General features: G+C 43.3%; 1 protein-coding gene across 1 annotated transcript in view; it reads right to left on the bottom strand.

The window, feature by feature from the left end:
• Nucleotides 1–6,128, bottom strand: part of LOC107551465 (zinc finger protein 710-like) — a 7,681-nt gene extending 1,553 nt beyond the window's left edge. The window contains exons 1-2 of the mRNA XM_016233076.1: nt 6,054–6,128; nt 2,559–4,094 (exon numbers count right to left, since the gene is read on the bottom strand). Coding sequence (XP_016088562.1) covers nt 2,559–4,094; nt 6,054–6,098 — 1,581 coding nt within the window. The 5' untranslated portion in view covers nt 6,099–6,128. The remainder of the gene's footprint in view (nt 1–2,558; nt 4,095–6,053) is intronic.
• Nucleotides 6,129–22,205: the final 16,077 nt, after the last annotated feature.

Here is a 22,205-nt window from a genome sequence, read left to right as displayed (position 1 = left end):
GGGGGGGGGGGATGATTTATCACTGGCATCAATCGAATGAGGAAAAAGGGGTTAGTTGTCATAAGCGCAGCTTTATTCTTATGTTGTTATCGCAATGCTGCAGGGTAAATAGATTTGTGTATGCAGTGCAGTGCGAGTTCTGATGCTCAACCAAGCTAAAACATTAACAAATGAAGAGGGTTAAACATTATCTCGCCTTAACAATTTGACTATACACTTCCAGTGTATCAAGGGAATACTGCCGTCCTAACACACACAGAAACACTCTTTCCATTTAAGAATGTGCTAAGAACAACTACAATGAATCTACACTACATGGTCATAAGTGTGTGGGCTACCCCTTGTGTTTGGTACCTTAATTTCAGTGAGGATTATTATTAATTTATTAATTATGTGCTTCCAACTTTGGGGTAATAGTTTGGGGAGGGCCCTATTGTTCTTGCACAGGTCAATAAATACACGGTACTGAGTCTGATGTGGAAGAACTTGACTGGCCTGCACAAAACACAGACCTGAACCCCAATAAACTCTGTTGAGACAAATTAGAACGGCAACTTTGACCAGGCCACATCACCTCAAGATCAATGCCTGATCTGTTTGTGTCTGAATGGGATCAAATCCCTGTATGCATTCCCACATCTTATAGATTATTCTTATGTTGTTATCGCAATGCTGCAGGGTAAATAGATTTGTGTATGCAGTGCAGTGCGAGTTCTGATGCTCAACCAAGCTAAAACATTAACAAATGAAGAGGGTTAAACATTCTCTCGCCTTAACAATTTGACTATACACTTCCAGTGTATCAAGGGAATACTGCCGTCCTAACACACACAGAAACACTCTTTCCATTTAAGAATGTGCTAAGAACAACTACAATGAATCTACACTACATGGTCATAAGTGTGTGGGCTACCCCTTGTGTTTGGTACCTTAATTTCAGTGAGGACAATTCTAGAGAATTATGTGCTTCCAACTTTGGGGTAATAGTTTGGGGAGGGCCCTATTGTTCTTGCACAGGTCAATAAATACACGGTACTGAGTCTGATGTGGAAGAACTTGACTGGCCTGCACAAAACACAGACCTGAACCCCAATAAACTCTGTTGAGACAAATTAGAACGGCAACTTTGACCAGGCCACATCACCTCAAGATCAATGCCTGATCTGTTTGTGTCTGAATGGGATCAAATCCCTGTATGCATTCCCACATCTTATAGAAAGCCTTTCCAGCAGAGTTAGGAATGACCAACTCCCTATTACTGGCATTTATAAAGCACATACTGAAGCAATGTTCAGGTGTCCACTAACTATTGGCCATATAGTGTACGGGAAACATCCAGTGTTCTCATGTAGGAGTGACAATCTTTATTTCTAATAGCAATAAATCTAACAACAGTGTTCAAACTAGACAACTGTTGATGTAAATGCTGAAGAAATGACTAACTGCCCATGTGTTTTTTGTTTATAACCCTGCTGACCTGTGACACATTCTGTTTACTGACACTGCAGTCATGACGAGATGAATCATACTCATGGAGAGTGAGAAATGAAAGGAGGAAGTATCAGCTTGTGAGACACACTTCACTGCACAAAGCACACACAAAACAAAACAGCTCCATACTAGTGCAAGGGACATGGAAACGGGATGAGTTAATGTCAGGGTAGGAGGCGGATTCGATGGCTGGAAGGGACTGACAGAGACAGCTCCATTTACACAGAAACTTGTTGTGGCAATACCCGAGACACAACTTAAGATGATACATTAGCCTAGAGTTTTATGGGAACATGTACTGGTGGGAAATGTAGGTGGGGTCTGGATCTGAAAGTCACTGGGGAGTCATTTCTAATAGGATGGTTGCGGGAAGATTACGAAAACTGAGGTTTAAGTACCTTGTGTTTGAGGGCCTGCTGTGTCAGTACCTTGTGTGTAAGCATGTGCTGCTTCAGGTGGTGGATCTGCACGAACTCCATGCCGCACTCCGAGCAGACATAGGGACGCACATTCTGGTGCTTCATCAGATGGTTCTGGAGCTGGCTACGGTAGGCGAAGGACTTATGACATTCGGTGCACTGAAAAGTTAACTGCCCATGTGTTTTTTGTTTATAACCCTGCTGACCTGTGACACATTATGTTTACTGACACTGCAGTCATGACGAGATGAATCATACTCATGGAGAGTGAGAAATGAAAGGAGGAAGTATCAGCTTGTGAGACACACTTCACTGCACAAAGCACACACAAAACAAAACAGCTCCATACTAGTGCAAGGGACATGGAAACGGGATGAGTTAATGTCAGGGTAGGAGGCGGATTCGATGGCTGGAAGGGACTGACAGAGACAGCTCCATTTACACAGAAACTTGTTGTGGCAATACCCGAGACACAACTTAAGATGATACATTAGCCTAGAGTTTTATGGGAACATGTACTGGTGGGAAATGTAGGTGGGGTCTGGATCTGAAAGTCACTGGGGAGTCATTTCTAATAGGATGGTTGCGGGAAGATTACGAAAACTGAGGTTTAAGTACCTTGTGTTTGAGGGCCTGCTGTGTCAGTACCTTGTGTGTAAGCATGTGCTGCTTCAGGTGGTGGATCTGCACGAACTCCATGCCGCACTCCGAGCAGACATAGGGACGCACATTCTGGTGCTTCATCAGATGGTTCTGGAGCTGGCTACGGTAGGCGAAGGACTTATGACATTCGGTGCACTGAAAAGTCGTCGGGCCCTGGTGGCTGATGTGGTGGCGCTTGAGGTGGGCGTGAGTGGGGAACTCCATGCCACACTGCGTGCAGACATGACAGTGGCCGCTCTCGTGCTTGGTCTCATGAGTACGTAGCTCACTGGGGTAGGCAAATCCTCGGCCACAGAAGCGGCAGCTGTAAGGCTTGACGTCGCTATGCTGCAACATGTGCCGTTTAAGGTGACTCGTCTGGGTAAAGGCCTTCTTGCAGACGGTGCACTTGTGTGGCCGCGTCCCCTGGTGCGTTAGCAGATGCGTCTGAAGGTGGCTGGGCTGCTTGAAGAGCTTTCCACAATGCAGACACTCATGTGGTTTGATGCCATTGTGACCAAGGATGTGCGTAACCAAGTTGTACTTCGAAGTGTAGGACTTCTCGCACATGCGGCACTTCCAGCGTTTCAGGCCTTCACCCACATCCACACAGTATGATTCGTCGATTTGCACGTTGATATCTAGTCGGTCGATCTGCATCCGTCTACCCAAGGAGTTCTCCCCCTCCGTCCACATCATGGTCTGGCCACCCTCCTCATAGTCTCCCGGTAGGCCCATCTCAGCAGCCTCATATGCTGTCACACTGGACTCATAGTAGCGCCTCATTGCTGGGCTCACGTCCTCCTCTGTGGTTTTCAGGTTCAGTGCTCTCTCCTCCACTTCCTCCTCCTCTTCTTCCTGTTGTTCCTCCTTTCCCCGTCCTTCCACAGAGGATTCCACCAAAGCTTTTCCATGCCCCACAGGGCTTTGGTGGGCTTGCGTCTGAGTGTCAGAGTCAACCTGTTGGCTGGCTGGCTCCCTCGAGGGCTCAGGGTAGCCTTTGTTACACTGCTCTTCTTTCATTGGCACTCTTTGAGGTGTTAGGTCCAACACTTCTGGCTCATTGTCAGTTTCCTGGGGATTCGAGAGATAACATGGGCTAGAGAACTCAGGCCTCTCTCCTTTCACCTGACTCTGTGTGTCCGGAGAAATCTCTGTGGACTCCTCTGGTTCTCCTTTACTCAAGGGCCTCTTGATCCTCCCTCGGGGCCCTGGACGCCTGCGTTCTGCTCCGTAGAGACCTTCTGGCCTCCTGTTCTCCCCGTGAGGCTTGGATAGATAGTCTCCATTGGCTCCAATTAGCTGATCTGCATATTCATACTCCATGGAGTCTGCAGGAGGAGCAGGGCCTTCACGTCCCTCTCCCGTGTAGAAACCGTTTGGGGCAATTGTGGCTCCAAAGATTTCATTCTGTGATATGAGTCCCAGCACAGCAGCCTGGGCCAGGGACAGGACCACCACTGGGTCAGTCTGAGTGCCGACATCCACTGCATGCTCCATCACTTTAGAATAGCAGCGAACCAGAGGAACTTCCTGCTCTTCCTGTCAATGGAGAAAACAACAGGTCTTAGCAATACTTCATAAAATCAGAATCAATGTAGAGTAAATCTGCCATTGCAAGTGTCAATACAATACAGTCATAGCAACAACGTCTGGCTAAGGCTGTCATGGCAACAGTGTCACTACAATAGCAATGAAGTGCAATAGCGTCGCATCTACATGAGTGCCAGAAACAACCAAGTTGACTGATGCAGGGCAACAAATAAGAGCTGTTTAAATAGAGTTTGTGGATTTGCTTTAGAAATAAAAAAAATACAGGCAATTTCTGACAACATGGCAGCGATGTTTTTCTAGAATAGTAAAATTTCACTATTTGGTCAAATAGTGAAAACTCTCATTAAAAATATAAATATATAATTTTTCTATTTTTCACAGCAGTAAGCAAGAGACAGAGTCTGACAACGCATTGCCTCTGTGTCCACCAGAGATTGCTTTAGATAGAAGAGATAAGACAGGTCTGTTTGAGCGCCATGCTTCCTTCCTTCACAGTCTTTAAATGAACACGAAGCACAAAGAGTGTCTGGGTCCGAGTGGGAAGTCTACATCCGTGGACTGCCACTGCTGACTATGAAAAGGATGGACAGTGACGTTTTAGCAGTACCAGCAAGTCCAGTCAATATGCAGACTTCACAGATTGCCTAAAGCCAACGTTATCCAGTTACATGCAGCACCTATAAGAAAAATTGTTCTTTGAGGCTGATGATTATGTTACTTATGTATGGATTAATTAAGGGGAACTTGGTTGAACTCTTAGCACAGGTCACTTTACCACACCTCTGTTCTAGAGTACCAGAACGCCCAAATCACTGTCATGTGCACACAAGTAAATGTATGTGTTCTCAGAAAGTCGTTAACACACATTATCACCTCGAACGAGCTGGGACCTAGCTACACAATACGGATTTAATCTTAAGCAAAAACAAGCATACACAAGGGAAAGAGGGAGGGAAAGACTGACAGCTGTTAAACAGAGGAAGAGAGACAGACAAGCAGAGACAGGGGAAAGAAAAAGAGAAGTGGGTGGGGGCAGAGAGAGAGAGGGAGCGAGAAATGAGACGGGGAACCTGGATGCCCTGATAACCATGTCATTTATAATTACTGCTTTTAAAGCAGTCAGACATAGGGAGAAACAGAGAGAAAAAAGAGCAAGTGAGTGAGTGCAGAAAAAGGGTGATTGAGGAAGCAAGTGAAAGAAGGAAGAGAGAGGAAGGGGAGGGAAGGGAACTGGGGGATGAGAGATAGAATGAAAGACTGGGTGAGGGAGGGGAGTGAGAAAAGAAAGATAAAGAGAGATAAAGAAAGAGTGAGAGGAAAAGAAGAGGGGAGGGAGGGGCGGCAGGGGATGAGAGACCGAAAGAAACTGAGTGAGTGAGAGAGAGTACAACAGAGAGATAAAGAGTGAGGGAGGGGTTGTGGGGAGTGAAAGACTAAAACTAAGGAGACAGAAAGAGAGAGAAAAGATGAGGGTGAGAAATGAGAAAGAAGGAGGGAGGGAATAGGAAAGAGAAGGAGTGTTAAGACAGAAAGACAAATGAAAGAGACAGTCGGGCAAGATAGCAGCCGTGACTGTATGAGAAGAGCTGAAGTGAATATAAAAATAGATTAAAAAAAAGCACAAACTCTAGCAAGTGTAAAGACAAGCACAGAATGAACCTGTTTTTGTGTGTGTGTGTGTGTGTGTGCGAGAGTGAGTAAATGTGAGAGATAGAAAACAGGAGAACCATACTGCATTGGAGGCAGAGAACATGAGGCTAGACTGAAAAAGAGAGAAAGGTTAAAGTACAAATTACACTCTTGTGGTATTCTGTGAGAGAGAAAATAGTTATTTCATATCCCCAGTTTAAAGTTGCAAACTTTAACACAGCAATTAACCAACAGTTCCATTCAATATATCAACACAAGCCACTTCATGCAGCATGTATGTTTGGGTTGAGCACTCACCACATTACTCCTGGTGTGATGTTTGAGATGTTTCAGGGACCTCATCCTTCAAGAGAAGTGAGAGGAGCAAAAAACACCAGCTCCAATTTATAGCTGGGAGAAGCAAAGGGGGCGGAGCCAAGCTCATCCTCCTCCTACTGTTGCTGTTATCAGAACTGACTGTGCCTGCCTCTCTCACACACATACACACACAAACCTGTTTCTTTAATTCTTTTTCTTTTTTCTTTCTTTCTTTCTTTATGTCTCTCTGCCCTCCCTTCCTCACACTCCCCCATCTCTTTCTCCTTTCTTTCTTTCTCTTTCGCTCTCTCTCGCGCATTCACTATCTCTCTTTCTCACGCACATACGGCGTGGCCCCTCAACAAACATATTTCACTCGTACTAACAAAAGCTCACTTCTCAACACACGTACATCCTCTCTTCGATTTAGAGATGATGGCAAACATGTTTCAAGCCACACACACACACACACACACATTGGTTTTTATGGTTTGTGGGGACTCTCCATAGGCGTAATGGTTTTTATACGGTTCAAACCGTATTTTCTATTGCCGTACACCAACCCTACCCCTAAACCTACCCCTTACAGGACACTTTCTGCATTTTTAGATTTTCAAAAAACTAATTCTGAATGATTTCTAAGCCTTTTAAATTACGGGGACACTCAAAATGTCCTCATAAATCACCTTCTCGTTGTAATACCTATGTCATACCCATGTCATTATACAAATTTGTGTCCTCATAAACCACATAAACATGCGCTTACACACACACACACACACACACACACACACACACACGAAGGACTGTGCTGTATACCATCAGTGTGAGAAGAGTGGAAGATATTTTTCATCAGTGAGCAGGAAAGGGCAATCCATGAAAGAGAGAGAAAATCAAACATTGTAGGAGAGTCAGTATATGTGCGTCTGAGTGAGAGAAAGATGTGTGTGTGTGATCGTGAGAGGAAAGGAGGGAGGGAAAAGAGAAAGGACAGGGAGAGAGAGAGATAGGGAGCGAAGGGAAACAGACAGAGATAAAGAGAGATTGAGGGAGGGCATGAGTGAGGGGGAGAGATAGCAGGAAGTTGAGAGAGCGAGAGAGGAGAGAAAATAGAAAGAGTGCAAGGGAAGAAACAAAGAGATAAGACGCAAAAGACAAAGAATCCACATGGAAGAAGAAATGGCCAGGGACGTGTACATAAAACAACACAGAGCTGCCCGCCTGTGGGGAAAACGAAGAGGGGGAGACAACAAAAGTTTGGAAAGAAAGAATATGCTGGCTGGAATACCCATCCAGGCCCATGGGGTTTCCCCCCTCCTTTTAAAAAAAAAAGAAAGGAGAAATGGCTTGAAACCTGTCCTAACCTCATTTGCCCAGAAGTATCAGACTTGTGTGAACCAGTCACACACTCACTCACACACGCAGGGAAGAATATTTGATGAATAATGAACGCCTACTAGTTTCTTCTGCATGTGTGTGTGTGTGTGTGTTTGCTTCTCCACAGGTTTGTGGAATCCATCTACAAGTTTAACCGACAAGTGTGCATGTGTGCACATCACAAGACACTTTTTCTTACGGTTTGTGTATTTCTCCTCCACCTGAAGAGAAGCAATAGGGAACTTTTGTCTGCGTCAATGTGAACGTATGATACTGAGGGAAGTGGGCTTGAACCGGTTGGGTTAGTGGCTGAGATCTGACTGGGATGTGTGTGCATGTGGTCGTTTTCAATTCTCAAAAGCCTCAGTGCTAATGTGACCTGAACAGGGACTTATACACTAGCCCACCGCAGGTGATACGATGGGAAATATGAAACCCTCTACCAGAACATACTGACACCTCCTAACTCCAGTGTGATGCAATAAAGGCAAAAAGGTGTAGCACAAACACAGTGGTCAAGATTTTCAACTGTAAATGCAAGAAATTAAAAATAGAGAGTGGGGTAAACCGTGCCATTTTGTTTACTTAAGTTGTCCTCTAGACAAGGAAAAATGATTATTAATTCAGTATATATATTAGGAATTAATATATATTAATTCCTTTATATATATATATATCACAGAGGACCACATTACAGGGTGTCAAGGTCATCAAGTCTCTTAAAATGCCAGATAATTTGCCCTTTATGTTGAAAAAAAAAAATAATAATAATAATGAAATGAAATATATATATATATAATTTTTTTTTAACAAATACTGATGTTCATTAAAAAAGGGCTCATGAACACATTGTGCCATCTAGCCATATGCACTACAGTTCGAAAGCTTTTTTTTTTTTGGGGGGGGGGAGGGAAATTAATCATTTTATCCAGCAAAAATGCATCCAATTGGCTAGAAGTGACAGTAAAGTTATATAATGTCACACAAGACTTCTATTTCAAATAAATGCTGTTCATTTGAACATTCTAGTCATCATTTTATCAAAAATTATACATAATAGTTTCCACAAAATAGTAGCACCACTGTTTTTAGCTGAAATGTTTCTTGAGCACCAAATCAACATATTAAAAAGATTTCTGAGGGTTCATGCAACACTGAAGTAATGGCTACTGAAAATTCAGCTTTGTCATTACAAAAAAATTAACTGAAAGTTGTAGTAATATTTCCCTATATTACTGTTATTTTATCAAAAAAATGCAGCCTTGGTGAGCATAAGACTCCTTTCAAAAATATAAAAAAACTTTTGAACAGTAGTGTACATTTTTATACATGGATAAGTTTGTTTTGACATAAACTTCATTCTACCTACCACAGAAATAATTTACTTTGCCATAAACCTCTCTAGAAAACTATTACTTTCTAAATGTTTGCTTTCTATGTAATGACATGATAAAAAAACTGCTGTTTGCTAGATTTCATGCTGTCATTATAATCTAAACATATCTCCATGATAAATGATTTTTTCAAACATGAAACAAACAAAGCCAGATGTTAACCTGTTATTCAGGCTGCAAGATCATGACTCTGTGCTACTGTGAGTGAGATTGGGTTTAGCGGAGCTCTTGAGAGGCGTCAAAGCGAGTACAGCTAGCCTTCAGCTCTAACTCCCTCCAGCACTGCCACTTATTAACCACTGAAACTCAATGGACATAACCTTTGACCCCAAGCCAGACATTACTGCCAGCAGTTAGTTCCTTTCTAAATTAACTTCTAAATCATTTGTCCACTTGTGTGAGCATGTTATGAAGACAGACTGCGGGAGCTAGTTTACCCAAACACTGAGTTACAGCACTTCATATGTCAATACCATCCTGAATGTCTTAATCTCAGCCACGCAAAGTTGAACCTCGGCCCTGATGATCCTGCGCTCTTGATTTCAATGTTTGTGTATTTTGGTTGCAGCCCTTCTGAGAAAATCACACTCAGATACACGAGCGCACACACAAACACAGAAGATGCAAAGAAGAGAGGCTCTCCAAATCCTGAATAAAAGATTACCCCCCTCATTCAGCATGGGGGTTACAGATAAAATGTTGGACAGAATATTGGGCAAGAAATGGTTCTGCCGAGAGAACCGAGAGGAAATAGAGTGAATAGAAAAGAGAAAGACAGTTGAGGGAGGAGAGCATTCAGCACAGGATATAAAAGGAACAGAGAGAGAGAGAGAGAAAAGAAACAGGAGAGTGGGGGAGAGAGAGAGCGAGAGAGAGAAGAAGAGCGAGAAAAGGAGAAAGAGGAGAGAGAGAGAGAGAAGGGGGAGGGAGGATGAGCGAGAGAGAAAGAAACAGAAAGAGGAAAGGGAGAGAGACAGTGAGAGAAAGACAGGAGAGAAGGGGGAAGGGAGGGAGATAGAAAGAAAAGAGACACACAAGAGACTAAAAAAACACATAATAAAAAAAGCAATGTCTGGCTTCGGCTCCATGAAGATAGACAAATATGAATGTAAATAGGAGGCTATATTGTACGCATCTGAATGAGGCGGGAGTCCACACCCTGCAAAACTCAGCTGCGAAGGCACAAGTTCATTGTGTCAGGCCTAGAAGCATTCAGGAGCGCCACTCCTCTGCATGCATGCGTATCCCTGCGGTTTGAGGTTGGGAGGTCAAAGCCTCGGCTGACTCCCGCCGCTGCCTTCAAGAGAACAGTTGCCTCCTGCCTCGCATGCCGTTTCATCTCATAATCCTGCTAATGGCAGTTAAATGGGCCGACGACACGAGTCTGGCTGCCTAGTATCACATCCAATTTCAGCATCCATCTACGCAGCGGCCCGCGCTCAAATGAAGAGGCCTGTAAATACTATTGGGTCTGACGCCTGACAGTAGGCAAAGTCTCATTTGCAGGGCCTCATAAATAGCATGGAAGAAGCGGCCGTCCTTCTGCAACCTCGTGCTCTTTTGTATTTCTCCCTCACCTCACGGTAACAAATTTCAACCTGAATTACTTTTTCTTTCTCCCAAGTTTCATTCTTTTAAATCAAACCCCTTTGTCTCTCTCTTCTTTTGTACCTTCTTCTTGTTTCCATGGTTACCCCTCTCTTTGCGCTGTACACTATCTATCTCTCCCTCCGTTTCCCTCTCTGTCTCTCTCACTCTGTTCTTATCTTTCTCATTTTGCTTTCATCTCTGCCTCCCTTCCTCCTGCTTTATCCCACACCCTCCTCACTCCGGCTTTTATCTCCTTTCACTTTCATCTGTCTTTCACCTTTCTCTCCCCTTCAAGCCTGCCATTCCATCATGCTGTTTTTTCCCCCCGTTTCTTACTTATGGAGAGCGAGAGAGAGCAGGAGAGCGAGAGAAAAGTTTCATCTGTTGCCCTATCAATTCTGCATTTTTAATCACTTTCCCTGTTTCGTTTCCACTGGCACAATCTCTCATTTACATGCGTGCTAGACAGAGTGGTCAGTTCTTCAGCGCTCATCCCTGGGCGGCTTCTCTGTTCTTCAAGCTTTCGGAAGAAGGTCTAGTGTGCAAACAATTACAGGATGAATCAACCCTGATTTTGTGTGTCTTCATCTTGCTGCGGCTACTTCAGCATGGTGTAGATGTATGTGATGTGTTTATGATTAACGTCAAAGTGAACTGTTGATTGCAAACCATTTCACTTCCATAATGTGATGCATTACTAAGTGAAACTGGATGTTTAATGAGAAAATATATAGGATGGAACATTGGAAATCGACTGGAGTGTGAAAACTGAACATTACATACCTAAGTAGCTATTTGGATATTGGTTAACATTATCCATTAACACATTGCCTATGTGATATTAGTAGAAACGGAAAGTCGTTTCAGTGGAAGAGCAATTTACTTAAAGATTATAAAGCCGAACAATTTTTAAAATTGGAATAATGTGGACTGATTAATCATTCACAATAAGATAAGGAAAGTGCAACAGGAAAGTAAACAGGGTTAGTTTTGATAAGAGTTTTTAAATAAAACATATCAAAAAATTAAATTTTCATCCACCTTGTTTCTTAAAATCCTAAGAATGATCTTCTACTCTATGCCAGTGTCTCCTGTACATACAGTCCTGTGTCCGATTCACAAACAAATTACACTTATGAGCCAGTTCTTTTTAGAGAATCAAAAGCAGAGCAAACAGTGTAGTACAATTCAAACAAAAGACTCTTTTTAAACTGGTTCTTTTTAGTGAGACATAAACGTGAAGTGCAACCAGTCTAGTCCAATTCATGAACAAAAGATTTCTTTAAACCAGTTCTTATTACTGAATTACAAAAACATGCAGTGTAGTCAGTGTCAGATTTATGAGCAAATTAATCTTATGATCTGCTCCTTTTAATGAATCATTGAGACAAAGACTTTGCACTTTACATGGGAGTTTATAACCGAAGCCTTCCTCAGTTTATAATTTTATTATAATTGTACACAATGTGATAGTAACAGTTTCTCACAAGATATATATATATTTTTTGTTAAGTTTACATTGGTATGCACAGACCTTTTGGTGTTGTATATACAGTGGGTACGGAAAGTATTCAGACCCTCTTAAATTTTTCACTCTTTGTTATATTGCAGCCATTTGCTAAAATCATTTAAGTTAATTTTTTTTCCTCATTAATGTACACACAGCACCCCATAAAGTTTACATTGGTATGCACAGACCTTTTGGTGTTGTATATATATAGATATATATATACAGGGGTGTAATTTCCACTGGGGACAGGGGGGACATGTCCCCCCCACTTTTCAAAATCACGTTTGTGTCCCCCCCCACTTTCAAATTCGTTTGTTATGATTTTTTTTAACGGCACGCCGTCATCGCCACGGAGGAGCAGGATCGAGCAGGGCACAGACTCACTCGTCCAGGAACGTCGCGTGCACACTAAAAATAGCTCACTGAAAGTTATGACGGTTGCGGCACAGTCAGCGATGAAACGCCAGAAGCAGCAACAGATGACTTTAATGTAATTAAAAAAGAAAGAAAGAAAGGAAATGTGAGTTGGTTGATTCAGTAAATTAGCTAAGGTCAGGATAATCATATTTTCTGTCAACACCTGTTTATGTTAGCCTAAGTTGACTGAGCTAACGTTAACACACACTGCTGCTAGGTAACAGACTGTTGTTAGCTTAATATTGAATGCAGAACAGTGGTTCCTAAACTTGGGTACGCGAACAAAATGCTGAGTTTTGCGGTGTTTCGTAAACGAATCGTTCGCGAAAGCCATTGATTCAATGATTCATTAATAAATACAGCCACTTGCTTAGTTACTGAATGAACAAACTCCACTCTAAAAAGTCTGGGAACCACTGATGTAGAACATTCTGTCCTGTGCAACAAGTGATTTATTAGATTTTTTCAAGTAGGCCTACAGCGGTTAGTTTGAAATAAAAGTTTGTTTAACAGTGGAAATTGAGTCTCACATTATTCAAAACATTAATGGTGAACATTTTCGACTTTATAAAATGAATCTCTCAAGTCTTGGCGATCGGCCCCTATTAAACAATAAAGAAAGTAAGACATCTTTTTTAGCAGCCTACTATTCTTTTTGGCAGAATTGATCATTAATCAACTTAATTATTTCCTGGATTTTGTATCACCATAGTCCCTAAATGTATGTACATGAAAACATTTCCCCCCATTTTGTGTCCCCCCCCACTTCTCAAACCAAAGTTACACCCTTGTATATATATATATAGAGAGAGAGAGAGAGCGAGAGAGACATACAGCATTAACTGACAGTGAATTTCTATAGACATCAAATTTCAATAAAATTTACTCAGCCTTAATTTTAATTTTAGGTTTACTTAAATAACAAAGCATGAGATTTTCTATGCTTTACCCCTCTAAGGTTCCCTCATATCCCTTTCTTATGGCTCCTAGTGAATAACATGCTATGTGGCAGGACATCCTGTGGCCTGTCAGCTCAGGGCTGTGATGAAGATGTCCCTGCGAGACCTAGACACCTCCTATGAGGAGATAACAGTCTTCCACACAACTACAGCAGAAATGTATATCAATATATCACAACCTTGACAACACAGAAAGCCAATAAGACATAATATACCCCTGTACTTTACATAGGATTAATTAAAATGACACAAGTTTGCACGCATAGAAAGTTTCATTAGGGCTAAAGTGGGTGCTTTATATAAGTCGTAAGGAAAAAGTCTGGTTGAGACTGACTGCAGTAGGAGGAAGTGTTGTGCTTGAGATCTGACTGAAACTAACCTCCCTCCCCTGCTCCTTCCCTTTCCCCTTTCCCTTTAAGTACCACAACTATTCAGAAAAGAGAATAAAGAGAACCTGAATAGAGGAAGAGAAGAAATAGAGGTCCCAAAGAGCTAAAAAAAAGCGAGAAAAAAAAAACAATGAAAAGAGAAACAGGAATGAAAAGCAGCCAGAGAGAAAGAAAGAGAAGAAAGAAGGACAGCGAGAGGGAGGGGGAGACAGAGAAAAATAAGCAGAGCAAAGGCTAGCGCTGTGCGAGAGAGAGAAAAAAATAGTTTTTTTCCCTTTTCTTTCTTCTTTTTAAAGAGATGGATTTAATGGCATAAAATTAATAGCACAAGAAAACCTTAACCTGCCTACATACTGATGAAGGCAGAAATGAACCTATTTATCCGGTGTAAATGCACTGAGCTATAAAGTCCATCTTGACAACACAGCTGTCACAAGATTTCATCATACTCCTGACAGATAAATCTGTAATAATAGCAAGGAGGAGGGTTTAATTTTAACAACAAAATCAAAACTTTATACCATTTTTAAGTCTTCCACATTAAGTCTAAGTAAGTCTAAATTATTCATTTAGGGTAGAATAAGGGGAAGATTCCCTCCCTGAGAGCAATATGTATTTACTGTAAATTTTAACATATTTACACATAGATAGTATGTTAAATAATGATGATAATGCGTGTATATGGATGGATGCATGGATGAACGGATTTACATTTAGACATTTATATGACTGGATAGATAGATAGATAGATAGATAGATAGATAGATAGATTGATTGATTGATAGATCGATAGGTAGATGATACATATATATACTGTATATATATATATATATATATAGATAGATTGATATAGATAGATAGATGAGATATATAGATAGATAGATAGATAGACAGATAGATAAAAGTGGAATTTAGTATTTTAATATAGAATACTAAATCAATAACCTATAGGTTTTAATGTAAATGTACATCTACAGTAATTCTAATTGAACAATAAACCCATGAATTACACTAAATAATAAAATTAACTTAAAATAAAAATAACACATTAATATATATATATGTTTAAATAAAAAAAAATTACATTAAAAAAATAACAACACTAACAAAAAGACACTCGGGACCTTCTGTGACAATTTTATCTTCTCACTTCAAAATACAAACAATATTTTTTTACTCCACAAATCTAAAAACATAAATGTGCCCATAAATCCCATTTTAACAAATAGACACAAAAATCTTTAATATTTAATGTCACAAATTACTATTTTCCAAAGACACAGAATTAAATAAATTAATCCCAAAGCCGTTTCGACTGACTAAATATTACAAATGTTTATATTCAGATTAAATTATTAAATTAATAAGATCACAGCCACTCATCAAACGTGCTGGGATAAAATTTTGTTCCATCTATGGTCATGGGAAAAAATGAAGGTAGGGTCATCTTCTCCTGGGGGGCATTCTACCCCACTGTATGAACAAAAAACACTGCGATATTTCAAAATATTTTCTTTTATGTTCCACAGAACAAAGAAAGTCACACAGGTTTAGAGCAACATGAGGGTCAGTAAATGACGACAGAATTAAAATTTTTGGGTGAACTACGTCTTTAAGTGTGCCAATACTTCTAAAAAAAGAAAGAAATTACAGTTCCAAGCTTTTGTATAGTAAAGGGACACATTTGACCAAGCTTGCTAGTAAAGCTTATCAACCATATACAGTAGTTCCTTTTCTCCTGCTGGCAGATATGATGTCAAGATAAACAATTTGATTTATTGGATATCGAAGATGTATTTCTGTAATTGAAAACAATGACCTTCCATCTGCACTCCTGTTATACTACATGCAACTACCAATAATAATAGATGTTGGGAGATAGAGAATGAAGGAGCATTGTACAGTGCAGAGGACTACTTGTTTAAGACAAGCATGGCAGGGCTGTTATTCCCCATATGATCTCACATAACATTACCTAATAAATTATGAACTACACAAGATCTCAGTGTGCTATGTGTGCGCTGCGGTGCAGGTGATTCTGATATGTGGAGGTGGGCTCTAAGGAGCCACCCAGAACACTCTAGCAATGCCATATCAATCACCCATGATACCCTAGCAACTGCGCAGCAACATGCTAAAACCACTGAGAACACTTTAGCTATCCAATGACAATGTCCTGGCTAAGGTGTAGTAATTAGTTGCCTTGTGGTGATGAGCTGTGCATGTGCAAAAACGTCTCGGTTACGTATGTAACCCTCGTTCCCTGAAGGAGGGAACGGAGACGTCACGTCGGATGACCGACGAATTGGGATCTCGCTCAGAGGGACCAATAGGACTGCGATCTATGCATGCAAGACAGGGGCATCTGCTGCTTTTACTGACAAAAAGTGGACTCCCCTGAACCTGGGAGGGCGCCGGGCGAACTGAATCGCATAGCCGAGCCTGACGGTTCGACGGAGCCATCGAGACGGGCTGGGTAGCTCTAGCCAGGCTCTCAGACACCGCGCAAGTGGCATCAACGGAACTACAGGCATACCCGCAGTGGGCATCTTCTCCACAGGCCATATAAGCAGTGTCGATCAAGGCTGTCAGGTGCTTACAGGCCCGGGAGGGGAGCAATGGTAGCGGCATTTGGACACAATTGCATCGCAACCGACCGCTCCACCTGGGGGACTCCCGTGTACCCCCGCGCTGGACCCCCATCGAGGGTGGTGAGGGAGGATGAGCCACTGGGCCGGTTTCTGGCAGTAAAAGGTGCCGTCCATGACCCAGCGATCTCATCATGCACTTCCGGGAAGAAAGGCACTGGAGTGGGGCCCTGAGAACCAGCGCGCGCCACCCCGAGAAACCAATCGTCCCGGCGGGTTTGGGCATCCCTGGAGGGGAATTCCTCACAGTGACCGTAAAACCAGTCCGCCCACCGCTAGAAAAAGGACGCCCTCGGCTGCCGCCAGAAGGAACCCCAGATCTAGGCAGTGGCACGGGCACTCCGCCCCCTTGCAGGTAACGGAGTCTGGTCCGCAACTCCGAGATGGTCATACCCCCGCAATGGGAGCATGAGGCATCCACGAAAGCCACCTCAGCGTGCTTCATGCCCAGGCACGAGAGGCAGCGATCGTGACCATCACCCGGCGCCAGGTAACGACCGCACCCAGAAAATCCCAATTCATCGGTCATCCGACGTGACGTCGAGAGTGACCGACTGAAAGGGAACAGCTCATTTTCACCCCCAGAAAATCTCAAAGCCATATACACTTTACGCCCTTTCCAACATCACAAATTGGCATCGTGTGTATCATCTAGAACTCTGAGTTTCCCAATTTGCTTGGTCATCCATGTGTCCTCGGAACTCATAATTACAAATCAAAATTTGTAAGTCATAGTTACAATTTGAACTGTCAAGTTGCAGCAATTTGTGTTTGTTATAATTCCAGTACCTGTGAAGGACACATAATTTTACAGAGTTGGGAAAAGCCTTAATCTTTCAACATGGCAAAAAAAAAGAGTTGAACACTTTAGCTATTGCATTGCAATGCCCTGCATAGCAATCACTCAAAACACCACACCTCATATTTTTTTTTATAAGAAAATCCCCTCGTGCTTTAGAGTTATCGTAAATATGAATTGACAATTTGGAAACTATACATTCATGCCCCCTAATATAATTATTATGAGTGGGAACGTCAGACATGCCAGGCATGCTTGTCAAAAGATTGTATTTGCCCTTTCTCAAGTCATAATTTGTGTACGTTACGTTAGGATGCTTTGTGGTTGGAGAGATCAAAACATAGAGAATGACAATGATTATTTACTCCAATACATGGGTACAAGAAAAAAAAAATACAGCTTTATTTCTTGTATATTAGAATGTGTTGTTTAAAAAAAATTAATAAAAAAAAAATTAATAAGGTTTTATGTGTTCCCGTAATATGTTCTGTTTAGTAAAAAAAAAAAAATCTGAGCAAAAAATAATGACTACACTCTAAAAAATGCTGGGTTGTTTCAACCCAATGTTGGGTCAAATATGGACTAACCCAACTGTTGGGTTAATTTTGGTTAAATTTTTAAATGAGCTTTTTAACCCAACAGTTGGGTTAGTCCATATTTGACCCAACATTGGGTTGAAACAACCCAGCATTTTTAGAGTGTATCATTCATTATTTATCATAATTTATCATGAAGACTTACACTAAATAGTTCATATAACAAAAAATGTGTCAGGCATATTTAGAACAATAATCATTAGATGACTTTAAAAGACTCTATTTAAGGATCGCAGTGCAGCCTAAAAAAACTAATTAACTGTAATTTTAAATCTTTACCAGTCTTTGCCACTATCCATCAAACCACTAGGTTTTACCCATTTAAAAATAATAACATTCAGTACGATCACTTTTTCTTTGATATATTTTAATAAATACAGGTCAGAATAAGTTGTTTCATTTTTACATAAATATATCTGTTAAGCTGAATGACAATGGAACATTATTTCACTTATATTTTGATATTTTATTTATATATAAAATAACTTTTGTAAATTTAATTTGATGCGGATACCAAAATGGGACGTCTTTTCTCTGACCCACATGCCCCTTTCTCTGTGTACAAATATACATTATGCACAGCTAACAAGGAAGCTTTACTTCGAAGAAAAAAAATTATAATAATAATTATCTACCATTAACAACTGAAATGTTTCTCTTCTCCACCATATTGAAAGGTTATGGGTTAGTAACTCCAGTCTCAGTCAGGTTTTATTGCATCCTTCAAGTGCATTTTGGGAACCTTGTTGGGCATTCATTATTAGGACGTCAAACTTTCAAGTCAGAAACATTACAAGGAAGTAGCCTTAACAAAATAAAATAATTATATTGTGAACAATAAACTCAAGTAACTACATCTGAATTCAAAATTATGAAAATGATTAATTTCTATACCTTAATTATATATGGCATCACAACTAATTGTGTTTTTGTTAGATCAGTGTTTCCGCCATGTTTCAAATCAACAAGCTCAGAACCAACATGAAGCAAATACTACAGGTGTGCAGAAAGTGATCTGCAACTTGACACAGTTGGATACCATGGTAAAGTGGGACACTTACTAAATACAAACAGCTCTGAGGCTGCAACCGAATATGCATACTTTCATATATATAGGCTGGTAGAAAAAACTAATTAATTCATAGAATTAATAAAACTGTAGGCAAAAAGTTCCCGGATGACCTAATACTTTCACAGAGATTCTTAAGTGTGCATTCAACAGACACTATCCTTTCAGTAAATGGTAGATAAGTGGCGCTACTGATGCTGGTAGGCCTCATAACAATGACAACATGACAACATTCATAATACACACATACATACTTTTTAACAGTTGTGAAGTAAGTTCTTATTCAAAAAAGTACCTATTTCGAAGACTGCCAGAGATTCAGTAATCTCCAGCAATTTAATTAAACTCTGAAACAAAATAGGCAAGTAGGCAAACCAAAACAAATTAACAATGAAATGTGCTTTTTTCTGTTAAGAAGGCATAACTAAATAGGCCTACACCTGTATTATTTACTTAGCAATGCATGACAGCTAAATAATTTATTTTCAAACACACAAAAAATAGCAAAGCATTAGCTTTACATTAGTAGTGTCAGACTCTGTTCCATGTTTTGTGTGTGTTTTGGTCCCCATGTGTTTCTATGCCTATATTTGGTCCTTCCCATTCCTGTCCTTATCATTTGTTCCAGGTGTTCCCCATTTAGTTCTATTGATCCCAGGTGTGTTTCACCATCCCCTCGTCATGTCATGAGTATAAATAGTGTTCCCTGTTCTTAGTTCGGCGTCCGGTATTGTATATGTCTACCTCCTCAGCTACGTGCTTTCCTGGTTCCCTGAATGTTATTAAAGTCTCCTTGGTGATGTACTCCTCGTCTCCTTGGTCCGAGCTCCGAGCTTCCTCACAGTAGCGATCGTGACAGAATACCGGACCAAGACAGAAAAGTAAGCGGTGCTTCTTCTCCCCGTTTGGTTTTAGTTTTAAAAGTCTTTTTTTTCCCCTTGTTTCCCCCCCCCCGCCACCATCAACTCTTTGTTCTGGCACGGGACCAATTACCATTGCCCTGTGGACCTCCCAGACACCCCGGGACTAAGCTGGAGGGAAGGGATCCTCCAGTGTCTGGAGAGCGTCCAGCCCCGAGCAAGAATCACGGAGGGCTCCTCTCCCCGAGTTTAGCCCAGTGAGGGCTCCTCTCCCTGAGAGGGCCCCAGTCCCCGAGTTTAGCCCAAATAGGGTTCCAGTCCCTAAGTTTGGCCCAGAGAGGGTTCCAGTCCCTGAGTTTAGCCCAAGGAGGACTCCAGTCCCCATGTCCAGCTGGCTAGTAGTGGTCCATCCGTGGAGGCCGGGCTGAGTGCAGAGGCCAGGCTCCCCGAGCTCCCTGCTCCGCCATGGCCTCCTGAACTGTCTGCACCGCCATGGCCTCCTGAATTGTCTGCTCTGCCATGGCCTCCTAGTCTGCCTGCTCTGCCATGGCTTCCTAGTCTGCCTGCTCCACCATGGCTCCCAAAGCTCCCCGTGCCGCCATGGCACCCTGGACTGCCTGATCCGCCCTGGGATCCTCCGGTGTCTGGAAAGCGTCCGGCCCCGAGCCAGAACCAGCCAGCCGGCCGCTCAGCAGTCAAGCCTGCCGGCCGCTCCGAAGTTAAGCCCGCTGGCCGTGGCATTCTTAAGCCCGCCGGCTGTTTCTCAGTCAAGTCCGCCAGCCACGGCGTTGTCAAGCCCGCCGACAACGCCTTTCACCCTGAACCTAACTAGGAATCTAGTTAGGAGGAAAAGGCAGTTGGTGCTAGTCCCTAGGCTTGCTCTAGTGTCGGCTCCAGCCCCAGAGCTCGCTCCAGTGTCGGCTCCAGCCCCAGAGCTCACTCCAGTGTCGGCTCCAGCCCCCGAATCCAGCCCAAAGAGGGCTCCTTTTCCTGAGTTTAGCCCACAGAGGGCTCCTGTCCCTGAGTATATCCCAGAGAGGGTCCCAGTCCCTGAGTTTAGCCCACAGAGGGTCCTAGTCCCCGAGTTTAGCCCAGAGAGGGCTCCAGTCCCCGAGTTCAGCACAGAGAGGGCACCAGTCCCTGAGTCTAGCCCAGAGAAGGTCCCAGTCCCCGAGTCTAGCCCAGTGAGGGCTCCTGTCCCCAAGTTTGGCCCAGAAAGGACCCCAGTCCCCTAGTTTGGCCCAGAATCCAGCCCAAAGAGGGCTCCTGTCCCCGAGTTTAGCCCAGAGAGGGTCCTAGTCCCCGAGTTCAGCCCAGAGAGGGCTCCAGTCCCCGAGTTCAGCCCAGAGAGGGCTCCAGTCCCCGAGTTCAGCCCAGAGAGGGCTCCAGTCCCCGAGTTCAGCCCAGAGAGGGCTCCAGTCCCCGAGTTCAGCCCACCCCAGAGCTCACTCCAGTGTCGGCTCCAGCCCCCGAATCCAGCCCAAAGAGGGTTCCTTTTCCTGAGTTTAGCCCACAGAGGGCTCCTGTCCCTGAGTATATCCCAGAGAGGGTCCCAGTCCCTGAGTTTAGCCCACAGAGGGTCCCAGTCCCCGAGTTTAGCCCAGAGAGGGTTCCAGTCCCCGAGTTCAGCACAGAGAGGGCACCAGTCCCTGAGTCTAGCCCAGAGAAGGTCCCAGTCCCCGAGTCTAGCCCAGTGAGGGCTCCTGTCCCCAAGTTTGGCCCAGAAAGGACCCCAGTCCCCTAGTTTGGCCCAGAATCCAGCCCAAAGAGGGCTCCTGTCCCCGAGTTTAGCCCAGAGAGGGTCCTAGTCCCCGAGTTCAGCCCAGAGAGGGCTCCAGTCCCCGAGTTCAGCCCAGAGAGGGCACCAGTCCCAGAGTCTAGCCCAGAGAGGACCCCAGTCCCCAAATTTGGCCCAGAGAGGGTTCCAGTCCCCGAGTTTAGCCCAAGGAGGGCTCCAGTCCCCATGTCAAGCCCAGGGAGGGCCACAGTTCCCGAGTTAGGCCTACGGAAGGCCTTTAAACACTATATTCTCCCCAATGATTTTTTTGGGGGGGTACTAGGGGTCCATCCGTGGAGGCAGGGTTGAGTGCCGAGGCCAGGCTCCCCGAGCTCCCTATTCCGCCATGGCCTCCTGAACTGTTTGCTCCACCATGGCCTCCTGAAGTGCCTGCTCCGCCATGGCCCCTGAGCTCCCTGTGCCACCATAGCCTCCTGAACTGCTTGCTCTGCCATGGCCTCCTGAACTGCCTGCTCCACCATGGTGCCCCGAAATTCCTGATCCGCCATGGCGACCCGAGCTGCCTGCTCCGCCATGGCCCCTGAGCTCCCTGTGCCGCCATGGCACCCTGGACTGGCTGATCTGCCCTGGAGGTATTCCCTGTGTCCCAGTCCTGCACCAGCCTCCAGGGCCCCCACCCCCCCTCCCTGGTGGAATTATTATGGTGCAGGACGCGCCTTCCGGTAGGGGGGAGTAATGTCAGACTCTGTTCAACTCTTCGTTGAGTATGCCAGGGAGTTCTGCGGGCTCGCCACAGTGACGGATTT

This window comes from Sinocyclocheilus grahami, unplaced genomic scaffold (genome assembly GCF_001515645.1).
Source record: "Sinocyclocheilus grahami isolate Dianchi unplaced genomic scaffold, SAMN03320097.WGS_v1.1 scaffold424.1, whole genome shotgun sequence".
NCBI lineage: Eukaryota > Metazoa > Chordata > Actinopteri > Cypriniformes > Cyprinidae > Sinocyclocheilus > Sinocyclocheilus grahami.
This window is presented reverse-complemented; position numbering and strand designations above follow the sequence as displayed.